The following is a 12,824-nucleotide window of genomic DNA, read 5'->3' as shown; positions in this document are numbered from 1 at the left end:
AGTAGCATCTTAGTCTCCTCAAATCTGGGACAATTCTCTAGTAATTCCTTAAGCTTCCTAATCTTTGAAGCATATTGGCTAATAGTTTTGTAGAAATTACTTAGGTTAATTCTTTTCTTTCCCAAACCCCCATTAATGACCATACTATTTATTATTAATACTACAGGTTCATTTTTTTCACTGTTTGTATTTCACCCCCACCAAAGAAGTGTCGCTCCCTCCTACTACCCTGTTCCCATTTCCCCATTATTTCCATCCCATTCCTACCCCACCTCCTATAGGTAACAACCTCATGAGTTTCTAGTTTAACTTCCCTATATTTCTTTTGCATAAATGAGTAGGTACACATATATTTTCTTATATCACCTTCTTTTTACATAAAAAAGAGTATATTATAAACACTCTTTTATGGACTTCCCTGGTGGTGCAGTGGTTAAGAATCCACCTGCCAACGCAGGGGACATGGATTCGAACCCTGGTGAGGGAAGAACCCATATGCCAAGGAGCAACTAAGCCTGTGAGCCACAACTACTGAAGCCCACGCACCTAGGGCTCGTGCTCCGCAACAAGAGAAGCCACCACGATGAGAAGCCCATGCACCACAATGAAGAGTAGCCCCCGCCCGCCACAACTAGAGAAAGCCTGCGTGCAGCAACAAAGACCCAACGTAGCCAATAAATAAATAAATAAATAAATAAATAATATACTCTGCTTTCTTCACTTAACAATATATTCTAGAAATCACTCCTATCAGTTACTATCCTGTTTCACAGATGAAAAGACAGGCTTAAAGAAGTTGAATAACTTGCCCAAGGTCACATAGTTATTAAGGAGAAAAACTGGAGTTGAATCCAAGAAACTTTGACTCAAAAAATCCATGCTCTTTCTTCTATGTCAGAGCTTCTCAACCATGATTACTGGCATATTCTTGGAGGATCTCTAGTTTTTTTGTGAATTCTCTTAGATTGTTTTGAAAATTAATACATGTATGTCCTGGCTCATCCAGATGACTGCCTTATAACCAAGTACTGCCAGGCATTCTCATTGCTCACAGGATCTGAAAATCATGCAGCTGCCTAAAGTCAGTGCCCCTAATGTGGTCGGGCATGGAAAGCTGTAGAGAACAGAGAGAGCTGTTACCTGGCTGTGGCCTTGGCTTGTAGTTCTGGGAAGGCAGCATGGCCCTGCACCATGTGATCTATCTGAAAAACAAGAGAGAGGGGTCAATTTTATAGCTTCTCTAGTCTATGTTGAAGCCAGAAGAAGATATATTAAAATGTCTGTTTCTTTCAATTCTTTCTCTACAGAGGATCCAAGAATATTAAAATGCTAACTCAGCAAGAGTGTCTCAGCTCTCTCAGAAATCTAGCTTTGTTTAACCAACTGCTGGCCTCTTGGATTTATAAAAACAAAGAAGTTTAAAGAGAAGAACAGCAGGAAAAGAAACTCCCAAGGCTGAACTGGTAGCAGCAGGTAGTATCAGGTCCAAGAATGAGGTTTGACAGAGGCATGAGAAGGAGGTGTAACTCAGGGTAAATGAGGTAGAGGGGGGCCGGCCTGGGTGTTAAAAGCACTGGCCTCTGGATTACATCATCCCCCCTCCGGTTACCCCACGCTGTTACCCCAGGGCAATGTCAGACCTTGAATTATTCTCTGTGTCTTACTAACAGAGAAGTTGAGTGAAAGTCTATGAGGAAGGAGTCCCAGTTTAAAAAACACAAAAAAGAGTTGCCCCAGAGCTGTCAAGAGAATCTCCCCTGACTTAGAAGTTATCGCATGGGAAACTGGGACAGAGCTCTCTCTCCAAGGACAGAAATGTCTGAGCTCTGCAGACAACCATCTTCTCATCTGAAATTCCACATCTAGGATTTATTCCTTAATCCACTTGGTGGCTCTAAACAAAATAATATGCACTATGCATCAGGAAGGGATGTGTTTCCCCATGCTGTGACTCTGCTTGCTAAACCACACCCAACAATGGGCTTGAGTTCCTGAACCTAATCTGTGTATTGTCTCAACGTTTACGTGAATCCCCAAAACAACCATTCTGATCTATTTATTTTCATTCAAACTACGAACAGACCGGTTATTGTGGCCTCACGGGGATAGTTTCTCTGAGCATGCTTCCTGAGCGTCAGGTCTGTGTAAAGAGGACGAGATTTTGTTCTGGAGTCACCGAGGCTGGGTCTGGGTTCTGGCTCTGATACTAACTAGCTATGCGACCTTGTGCAAGTCACTTATCTGCTCTGAGCTTCAGCGACCTCCTCTCCCCCTTACCCCGTCCTAGTCTCCTTTTAAAACAGGATTTCTGCGACACAGAGTGTGCCTACCATAATGCCAACAACAGAATAAATGATATCACCTAAAATTTATTGACTCATTTACCATATACCAATACTAAGCTATGCATTTTACATACATTATCTCATTTATTTCTTACAACATTCCCGTGAAGAAGATACTATTAGCCACCATGGAGATGAGAAAACCAGGACTAGAAGAGATTAAGTAACTTGCCTAAGGTCATAGGGGAGTTAAGTGACAGATCTAGGTCTCAAACTGAGGTCTCTCTGTATCTAAAGTCCTTGGTCTTAACTACCGTGTCACATTGTCTACTCAACTTCCAGGTATAACTTGTCAAATTCCATTTGTGTAGAAATGTGTCAAAATAATACCAAAGCAACTGGTGATTTCAACGGAAAGAAAATCATCCAGGTTTTGAATATTTACTTGCTGAAGGTTCAGTTTGGGTTTACTGCAATGAGGCATGGTTTGGACCTTAAAGAGTTTGCAGTCCAGTCGGAGCATCACAATGAAGCCACTGGCATCAATAATGGATAATTAAAGCCATTACTTGATTTGAGGCTAGTTTCTATGGGAAGTGCTTTAGGAGGTCAGAGAAGGGAGATTTAAATGAGCTTCCCGGAGGAAGCACAGAAGCTAGCATGTGTCCCACATGCATGAATGCAGTTATTTGGTATTTACCGAATGCCTAATACACCAGGTACTGGGACTAGGCTCTGGGATAGAGTGGAAAATAAGAAATACATACAAGAGCATAAAGCAAGAAGTCAATAATTTGGCAATTACTGTATAGTTGTATATATAATATTTGGCAATTATTATATAGTTGTATATATAATAATTGCCAAGAACAGGCAGTTTGGAGGAGTAAAGGGCTAGAGGCAAGGGATACCAGAAAGGAGGCTGTGATGGGTAGAGATATGAAGATGGAAAGACAAATCTGGGTATAGACAGTAAGAAGGCTGGTCTAGCCCTGAGACTGGCATATCATAGATGCTCAATAAGTATTTGTTGGATAAATGTGGGATGTACAAACCATAATGGACCACATGCCCACAGAATACCATGTACTTCTTGGGAGCACTTACCACGCTTTATATTTGTGCCTGTTTGTGTGGGGCACACATTGGTCAGAGGGTAACTGTATGTTAAATTAGAGAATAAATGAAGTGGTGAAAATACGGATGCATGAGGAGGGTATGGACAGACAGTGGTTCTTAAAAGTCAGATAAGTGACTATTGTTTTACTGAATTGTAGGCCACAGGAAATTATTTCGATTTGTGGAGCAAAATAATGACAAGTTAAGGAAAATTAACCCAGTAGGGTATGTACAATGGGGAGATGACTAGGCACAGAGGGTAGGAAACACAGACAGGGCTCAGAGGCTGACCTTGGGAATACAAGGCACGAATATCCCCTGTCCTTGCTCTATTGCAGCATTTATCAAGTCCTTCAATAATGATTAGTTTATATGTCTATCTCTTACCTTACGCTCTGAGCTCTTTTAAATCAAAAACCTCATTATTTCCCATTCTTCAGTGCCTACAATGCCTGACATCTCGAAAGAATGAATGAGACACATTTTGAAGAAAATAAAACAAAACTTAGTGACTGAGTAGTTACAGAGCATAAGAAAATCAGAGTGAAAGGATGGCTTTGAACTTTTGGGTCTAATAAAAGGAAATGTGGGCATTTTAATCATGTCTTTTTATTTTTCTGTATTTGTGATGCTTTGGGATCTGGGGCCCTGTTGACCCTGGAGAGACTGCCCTTTCCAGGGCTAGCCAATTCCTAGAGATAGTAAAGGACCCCACTGGCCTGTAAGCATGCCTTTCATATGCAAACTGACTAATACAGAGCACACCTCCTCACCACCTCCTCTATTTCCCTGCTCTAATCACCCCAGAGCCAGGTACCAGACAACTAGGGACAACCTTAGTGCTTCCCATTTGGCCCTGCATGGTTTAGCCGGCCCCCTCTTCTGGAGAACTGTGAGTAACAAACTATCCTTTCAGTGGCAATCATCTCCTGATCTGCTGGCCTCATCATACCTGAATAATAATAATAAAATCTACATTTTAAGACAGTAGCTGAAAACATGGGCTTTGGAAACAGACTTAGGTTCAAAACTCATGGTCTATACTTATATTCTCTGCTACCTAAGTTACTTGACCTCTCAGAGCCTCTTCTCTTACAACTGTAAAATGTGGACAGTAAAATTTGCTTTGCAGGGAAGGTTGCAGTGAGTGACATACAGGTGGCTTTTAGATCGTAACGCCTATTATTAAAGAGAAGGAAGTACCACCAAAAGAGTAAAAATGGTTGGAAGAACAAGACCTTAAAAGGTCAGCTGCAGTTTTTTTTGTTTTTTTTTTCCCCACAGCATCTGATGACAAAGGCCCATCCTGATTAACAAAGAAGGAGCCAGTTTGTCGAATAACTGAGTACTCATTTCAAAAGCCTGGAGTGCCTGTTGCAAGGGTTGATCCTTCTACTTCTGTTCTCTAATACATTTAGCACAGTATAGAAGATCACAGCGTCCCATTAAGTGGTTATTTGTTTCCCAATAACAAGTGTGACGACGATAACTATATTTTCCAAGTGGCTGCCTTAGAAATATATAGACAGAACCATCCTGACTCTATGACTCTTTCCTTGTTTCCTCCATCTTCTGAGATGTCAGCTCTGAGAGCTGGCAGCTGTAGGAGAAGGCAGAAAAGGCTACAAACTATTTGGATAGGTAGGAAGCTTAAGCTGGGTGGAGTCAGATCTTCCTCAGGATGGCTTTCAGGTCAGGATCAGGAGGAAAAGGCCATCTTACAATACATAACTGGAATTGTGGGGCTTTTTGGCATTTCCTTATTAAGGTGACACCTGCATTTGGAACATGGGAAAAATAGAAATGCAATACAGTATAACACAGAGATCATACATGGGTAGTATGAGGTGGCATCTGGCCCACAGATGTATTTTACGTGGGATATATAATGTGTTTAAAAATGAGCCAATATTTTAAAACTGGGAGATTTCACTTTAAGTCCAGATTTTGGTTTCTCTTGAAGAACTGGTGAATGTAAAACACTGGGTCACCATACTCCCCCATGGCAAGGGTCAGCTGGAGCTGAGTGGTGACTGATCCCTTCAGACAGGCCTGCACCCTCCAGTTTGTGAGAGGCACCACCACTCAATTTATCATCATGATGGCACTAATGTTTTACCTGTAGTAGCAATCTATTTCTCTATGCCCACCTCTCTGTCAAAGGAGGGAACATGGAATTCAGCCTGAGAGTACTGAGAGCTGAAAAGAGAAACTTCTCTGTAGAAGTAAAAAATACCTCATTGCCTGGTCTGTTTATTCATTTATGCTGCCTGACTCCTTTAAGCATTTGCGTTTTTGACCCTTGATATGACGGAGAGAACGCAGACAAGGACTCCTGAGACCTGAGCTCAACTCTGGCTCAGGGCATGACCTTGGACAAGACCATTTCTAATTCTCTCTCTAAAACCCTGAATAAGTTAATACGACAAATAGGCAAGAGTTTGTAAAATTACACAGAGAACTGCACCGCCTGAGATAGCAAAACCTTTGGCAAAGAGTTTACAGGCAAGAAAAACACATCACAAAGGCAAATTTAAAATTTGAGAATTTTAGGTTCCATGATCATTTTGCTAAGACAAAGCTATCTTATTGCTTGATGGGTTTTTCTCTATTAAAATCAGTTTTATCTATTAGTCTTTTCTTTTTTTTTTTTTTTAATAGGAGATGGAGCATCTGCTCTTTTTTTAAGATTGTATTTATTTATTTATTTTTGGCTGTGTTGGGTCTTTGCTGCTGCACGCGGGCTTTCTCTAGTTGCAGCGGGGGGGAGGCGGCTATTCTTTGTTGCGGTGCGCGGGCTCTAGGCACATGGGCTCAGTAGTTGTGGTTCGTGGGCTCAGCAGTTATGGCTTGTGGGCTCAGTAGTTGTGGCTTGTGGGCTCTAGAGCACAGGCTCAGTAGTTGTGGTGCACGGGCTTAGTTGCTCTGGGACATGTGGGGTCTTCCTGGACCAGGGCTCAAACCCGTGTCCCCTGCATTGGCAGGCGGGTTCTTAATTGCTGCGCCACCAAGACTATCTATTAGTCTTGAGGCTGCCTTTTTCCTTCTTTACAGGTAAAACAATCATTAGGCTCAGAGCAATGTTCATCACTTGTGACAACTGCTTTTTTTCCATTTGTATTTACCTGTGATGTCACTTCTTCATCTAAGCTATTTCAACTCTTTGCTTACCTAATCTTCTTATCTCAAAGCAAAAACATTTTGCCTGATTTTTCCCAGCTTTGAAATTCTCATGAAAATCTAATGAAAGAAGCAAGCCCAATCTAGACAATTTTTTTTATACTGCTGGAAAGGACTGCGAGTTTCAATACTGAACAGTTCCTAGGAACAACAAACATTCCGGAGAGGAAAATATAAACTATGTGTTCATTTTTTTTTTTTTTTACAACTTTTCATATAAGCTTTACATAGGACAATTTCTCTTACAAGTTGATCAATTCTGATTTAATGCAGGGTTAGTTTAGTCAATTTCATTCACCATCAAAATTGGTAGCTTTGTTCATTTTTACAGTTTGTTAGTTCACTGATTCATGAAACTAATGTGATACATCTCTACTCTGTGCTAGGCATCATTCTAATAATTCAGGATACAAAGACAAATAGAAGTCGTCGCTTTCACAAAGCTCTGACTTATGAAGGGAAAATGGGTATCCCAATATTCACATATAGTCCAGCCTGATAAGGTTTTATAGATTTAATGAATGTTAATTGAACACCTACTCTGTTCTGGTCATAGTAAGCACAGGGGATTCAGTAGCAATTAAGGCAGGTGTACTTTCTGTCCACTCGGAGATGATATTCTATTGACATATAGAGTCAACAAATACATATAATAATTAAAGATAGTGATTCGTTCTTTGAAGGAAATAGATAAGTTACTGTAATATGAACACTGATTTTAGATAGAGGGTTCAGGAAAGACCTGAGGGTGAAATTTAAGATAAGACATGAAGAAAAAAAAAAAGAAACAACAATTTCCAAGTAAAGAGAATGACAAATGCAAAGATTCTATAGTAGCAAAGAGCTTCATATGTCCTAGGAATTGACAGGAGTCCAGTGAGACTAGACTGGAGTAAGTAAGTAGGAAAGTTGTACAAAATGAGGATAGAGAGGTAGAAAGTGGAGAAAATCAAGCAGGCCATGGCAAAGGCTTTAGATTTTATTCTAAGTACTATGAGAGGATACAGAAAGATTTTTTTAAATTGAAGTACAGTTGATTTACAGTATTTCATCAGTTTCAGGTTTACAGCATAGTGATTCAGTTATTTTTTTTCTGATTATATTCCATTATAGGTTATTACAAGGATTGAATATAGTTCCTGTGTTATACAGTAAATCCTTGTTGCTTATCTATTTTAGGTTATAGTAGTTTGTATCTGTTAATGCCATACTCCTAATTTGTCCCTCCCTCCATAACTTTGGTAGCCATAACTTTGTTTTCTATGTCTGTGAGTCTGTTTATATTTTGTATATGTATTAATTTGTATTATTTTTTAGATTCTACATATAAGTGATATAGTATTTGTTTTTCTCTGTCTGATTTACTTTGAGAAGTATAATATTTTCTGGGTCCATCCATGTTGCTGCAAATGGCAATATTTCGTTCTTTTTTATGGCTGAGTAATATTCCATTGTGTATATATATATATATATATATATATATATATATATATATACCACATTTTCTTAAGCCAATCACCTGTTGATGGGCACTTGGGTGGTTTCCAAGTCTTGGCTATTGTAAATAGTGCTGCTATGAACATTGGGGTGCATGTATCTTTTTGAATTAGAGTTTTCTTTTCTCTGGATATATACCCAGGAGTGGGATTGCTAGATCATATGGTAGCTCTATTTTTAGCTTTTTAAGGAACCTCCATACTATTTTCCATAACGGCTGCACCAATTTAAATACATTCCCACCAACAGTGTATGAGGGTTCCCTTTTCTCCACACCCTCTACAGCATTTATTATTTGTAGACTTTTTGATGATAGCTATCCTGACTGCAGTGAAATTGGAACACTCCCTCACACCATATACAAAAATAAACTCAAAATGGTTTAAAGACCTAAATATAAAACGTGACACCATAAAAATCCTAGAAGAGGAATAGGCATTCTTTGACATAAATCGTAGCAATACATTTTCTTAGATCAGTCTCTCAAGGCAAAAGAAATAAAAGCAAAAATAAACAAATGGGACCTAATCAAACTTAAAAGCCTTTGCACAGCAAAGGAAACCATCAACAAAATGAAAAGACAACCTACAGAATGGGAGAAAATATTTGCGAACATTGTGACCAATAAGGGATTAGTCTCCAAAATATGCAAACAGTTCATACAATTCAATATCAAAAAAACAAACAACCCAGTCCAAAAATGGGCAGAAGACCTAAATAGACATTTTTCTAAAGAAGACATACAGATTGCCAACAGAAGGGTTTTAATCAGGGAAGAAACATAATCTTATTTGATTTAAAAGAAATCATTCAGGAGTTCCACTTTTTTTTTTTTTTTGGAGACTTCTGATTAAATGTTTATTCATTTTAATTTTGCCTTTTTAAAAATTCTGAAGCCAGTATATTGTTTTTATCACATCTGAAATATTTTTCTTTTTTAAAAAAGTTTTATTTTATTATTTTTATACAGCACGTTCTTATTAGTTATTTATTTTATACATATTAGTGTATACATGTCAACCCCAATCTCCCAATGCATCCCACCACCACCACCCCTCTGCCCAGTTCCACTTCTTAAAATGGCTAAATAGTTCTTATCATATGAATTCTTTCCCAGATAACAATTATAAATGCTGATCAAAATATATCAAACAATTCTCTGAAGATACTGGGAAGTGACCAAAGCCAGGTAGAAACTGAGAAGGAACAGACACATTGAAGGAAAAAACATTTTTTTTTTTTTTTTTTTTGCGGTATGCAGGTCTTTCACTGTTGTGGCCTCTCCTGCTGTGGAGCACAGGCTCCGGACATGCAGGCTCAGCGGCCACGGCTCATGGGCCCAGCCGCTCTGTGGTATGTGGTATCCTCCCGGACCAGGGCACAAACCCATGTGCCCTGCACTGGCAGGCGGACTCTCAACCACTGCGCCACCAGGGAAGCCCCGGAAAAAAGAGTTTTATATGTGTTTCTTGATTTTACAGATTTTTGCCTGAGGGCAGGCCCTAATCAGTGTCATGCAGGACAGCTAACACTCAGATAGATAGAAGTATGCAGTCTTCATAGCTAAGAAATTAGAGGTCAGAGTTCAAGGCCACCATAGCAACTAGAAAATAAAAGGTAGGGAGATCTCAGAAAGGAGAGAGACATAGAAAGGGAGCTCAACACTGTGCATAAAGGTTACCTTAATCTCTGGATGATCTCTGAATTACATAATAAGTAGCCCAACTAAGGCTTAAAGAACTCAACAAAGGAGAGACAAAACTTGGAGTTTGAGTTGTCATTAAATTACCTGCTTAAGAAAATACTCTTCAGAGAAATAAGAATAATCCACTGTCTCTACAATACATCAATGACAATGTTCAAGATATGAGTCAAAATTACTAGACGTATGAAGAAACAGGAAAATGTAATTCTTACTTAAGAGAATGGCCATTTAATGGACAATAACCCTGAAATAACACAGATGTTAAAATTAGAAGACAAGAATTTTAAAGCTAGTAATTTAACAATGCTTAAGCATGTAAAGGATAACACTCTCATAACTAACAAACAGATAGGAAATGGCAATGAAATGGAAATAATTAAAAAGTAGAAATTCTCGTATTGATAAATATAATATCTGAAATGTATGGGTCCACGAGCTGGTTGGAGATTGCAGACAGAAGAGTCAGTGAACTTGAAAAAAGACCAATAGAGAGTGTCTAATTGAGAGAGAGAAGGAGAGAGACAGAGAGAGAAAGAGAGAGGAATACTGGGGGGAATAAAAAAACCCCAGAAGCTCTCAGGGGCTATGGGACAATAGCCAAAGGTCTTAAAAATGTGTAATTGGAGTCACAGTAGGAGGAGTAAGAGCAAATAGGGCAGAAAAGACATTTAAATATATACATGCTAAAGATTTCCCAAACTTGGTGAAAGACAGGAATTTACAAATTCAAGAAGTATAGCAAACCTGGGGGAGGAAGGATAAATTTCCAAAACACAATATCTGGGCACACCATAATAAAAACTAAGATTAAGGGAAAATCTTAAAAGTAGCCAGAGAAAAAAAATACACTGTACATAGGGGAAGAACAAAATAAATGATGTTTGACTTCTCATAAGAAACAATGGTGCCAGAATACAATACATTGACATCTTTAAGTGTTGAAGGAAAAAAGAAGAAAACTAAGAAGGTGGGGCTTCCCTGGTGGCACAGTGGTTGAGAGTCCTCCTGCTGATGCAGGGGGCACGGGTTCGTGCCCCGGTCCGGGAAGATCCCACATGCCGCGGAGCGGCTGGGACCGTGAGCCATGGCCGCTGAGCCTGCGCGTCCGGAGCCTGTGCTCCGCAACGGGAGAGGCCACAACAGTGAGATGCCCGCGTGGCGCAAACAAAACAAAACAAAACAAAACAAAAAAAACTAAGAAGGTGTGTTTTTGTTTGTTTGTTTGCCAGTAGACCTGCAACAACTAAAGAAATGCTAAAGGAAGTTCTTCACGCTGAAGGGAAATATCAGGTGGAAGCTTAAATTTTCATAAAGAAATAAAAAACAATGGAAATGGTAAATATGTAGGTAAACACAAAAGATTATGCTTTGTTTCTCAGAACTTGTTTGAAATATGTATGACTGTTATGGACTGAATTGTATCCTTTCAAAATTCAGATGTTGAAGCCCAACCCCCAATACAACTGCATTTGGAGATGGAGACATTATGGAGGTAATTAAGGTTAAATAAGATCATAAGGGTGGGGCCCTGATCTGATAGAATTGGTGTCCTTATAGGAAGAGTAAGGTAATTAGGAAGATGTGCAGGAATCCAGGTGGGTGTACAAAAAATACAGTGAAAGCCTGGGCAGGAGGAGAGAACAGGGAGGCATCTGTTTATGCAGAGCTGGTCTTTGTATCCATGAAGTCATTCCAATTAGCTAATGTGACATGCTGGGGACACACCTAAGTCTATATACCTAGATCCTGTCAAGGCTGATACACATAAGTTTCTCTCTCATGGCCTTACAAAGCCTGCCAACTATACGTGCTTTAATACACTTGGTAAGAAAGTCACACTAACTGATACAATAATTGCTTCTCAAGGAAGTCTACAAGAGAACTGTAAGAAAAATTCAGAAAGGCAGCCCTATAAAAGTCAGGTTCAATTCTGGAAAGATCTGGGGCTTCCAGTAGCTGACTTGGGTTTGAATCAAGGCTCTCCTCATTTACAACTGTTAAGACCTTGATCAAGTTACCTCACTGTTCTGAGCCTTAGTCACTAGTAAAACTGACCACATAGACATGCTGTGAAGATCAGATGAAATCCTGAATCTTCATGAGGGCCTCAATGTGCTGAGCATAGAACAGATTCTCCCAGTCGGGGTAGTGCAATCTACTTTTATGTGCTATAATAAATTATAATTGTCAGTTCCATATGCAGCTTTCCCACTAGATGATAAGCCACTGGAGGACAGGAATCATGTGTGACCATATTCTTGCCTGGCCCAGAGTAATCCCTCAGGAAATCTCTGTAACGTGCTGGAAAGAGTGACTGAATGAAGGGATGGCATCACTACCTCTAACCTGGACAGCACTGAGTACATGGCAAGCTCTTCATATGGAAGAGCTGGCTGACCCCCCTGAGGCTAGCCCCAGGCTGAGGGGCTTTGGTGACAAGGAAGGAGGCAGATAGGCACTTGCAATGCGCCAATTCTAAAACTCCAAGAGCTAGAACCCTGCAACATTATGACCCTGTGGCCCAAATTTATAAATTTAAATTCTGGCTTCAAAAAATTCAAAGGTAACTCCCCACCAAGCCCAGTTGTCCCAGAAAGCCAATTTCACCATAGGGGCAGCTTAGGAAATTGTCTTAGGCTCTCTTACCCGATGCCTCCCCCAATAAAAATGACTTCAAGCAAGACAGAGAAGAGTGCTTGGACAGAGGGATGGCTGAGGTCCAGTTGGAAATAAGCTTCAGCATCTGGACACAGTGACTGTACCAGTTGGTGCTCTGTGGAAAAAGCCTGGGCAAAAAGTGATGGTTTTTGCAAAACTTTCTGGAGAGTGTATCAACAAGCACGAGACAATCTTTGATGGGTGTTTGGTGAACTGAAGTAAATCATCCATGGGAATGGGGTATGTGCCCTTCTAAGAGGAAATAAATAGCAGCAGCACAAGCTTGAAATGAGTGAAAAACAAGCCCAAATCTCAGACAGATGAAATTGCAAAGGCTCCAGAGCCAGAAAAGATCCTATCCTATTTTTTTCTTCATCCTG

The 12,824-nt window shown here is 39.8% G+C and overlaps 1 protein-coding gene across 1 annotated transcript in view; it reads right to left on the bottom strand.

Moving 5' to 3' along the window:
- LOC132419996 (FGGY carbohydrate kinase domain-containing protein) overlaps window positions 1-12,824 on the bottom strand; it is a 135,640-nt gene that overhangs the window by 119,292 nt on the left and 3,524 nt on the right. Inside the window, exon 2 of the mRNA XM_060003970.2 lies at window positions 1,141-1,202. Coding sequence (XP_059859953.2) covers window positions 1,141-1,202 — 62 coding nt within the window. The remainder of the gene's footprint in view (window positions 1-1,140; window positions 1,203-12,824) is intronic.

This window comes from Delphinus delphis, chromosome 1 (assembly GCF_949987515.2).
Source record: "Delphinus delphis chromosome 1, mDelDel1.2, whole genome shotgun sequence".
NCBI classification, from domain to species: Eukaryota; Metazoa; Chordata; class Mammalia; order Artiodactyla; family Delphinidae; genus Delphinus; species Delphinus delphis.
Note: the sequence above shows the minus strand (reverse complement) of the source record. Positions and strands in the feature narration are given on the sequence as shown.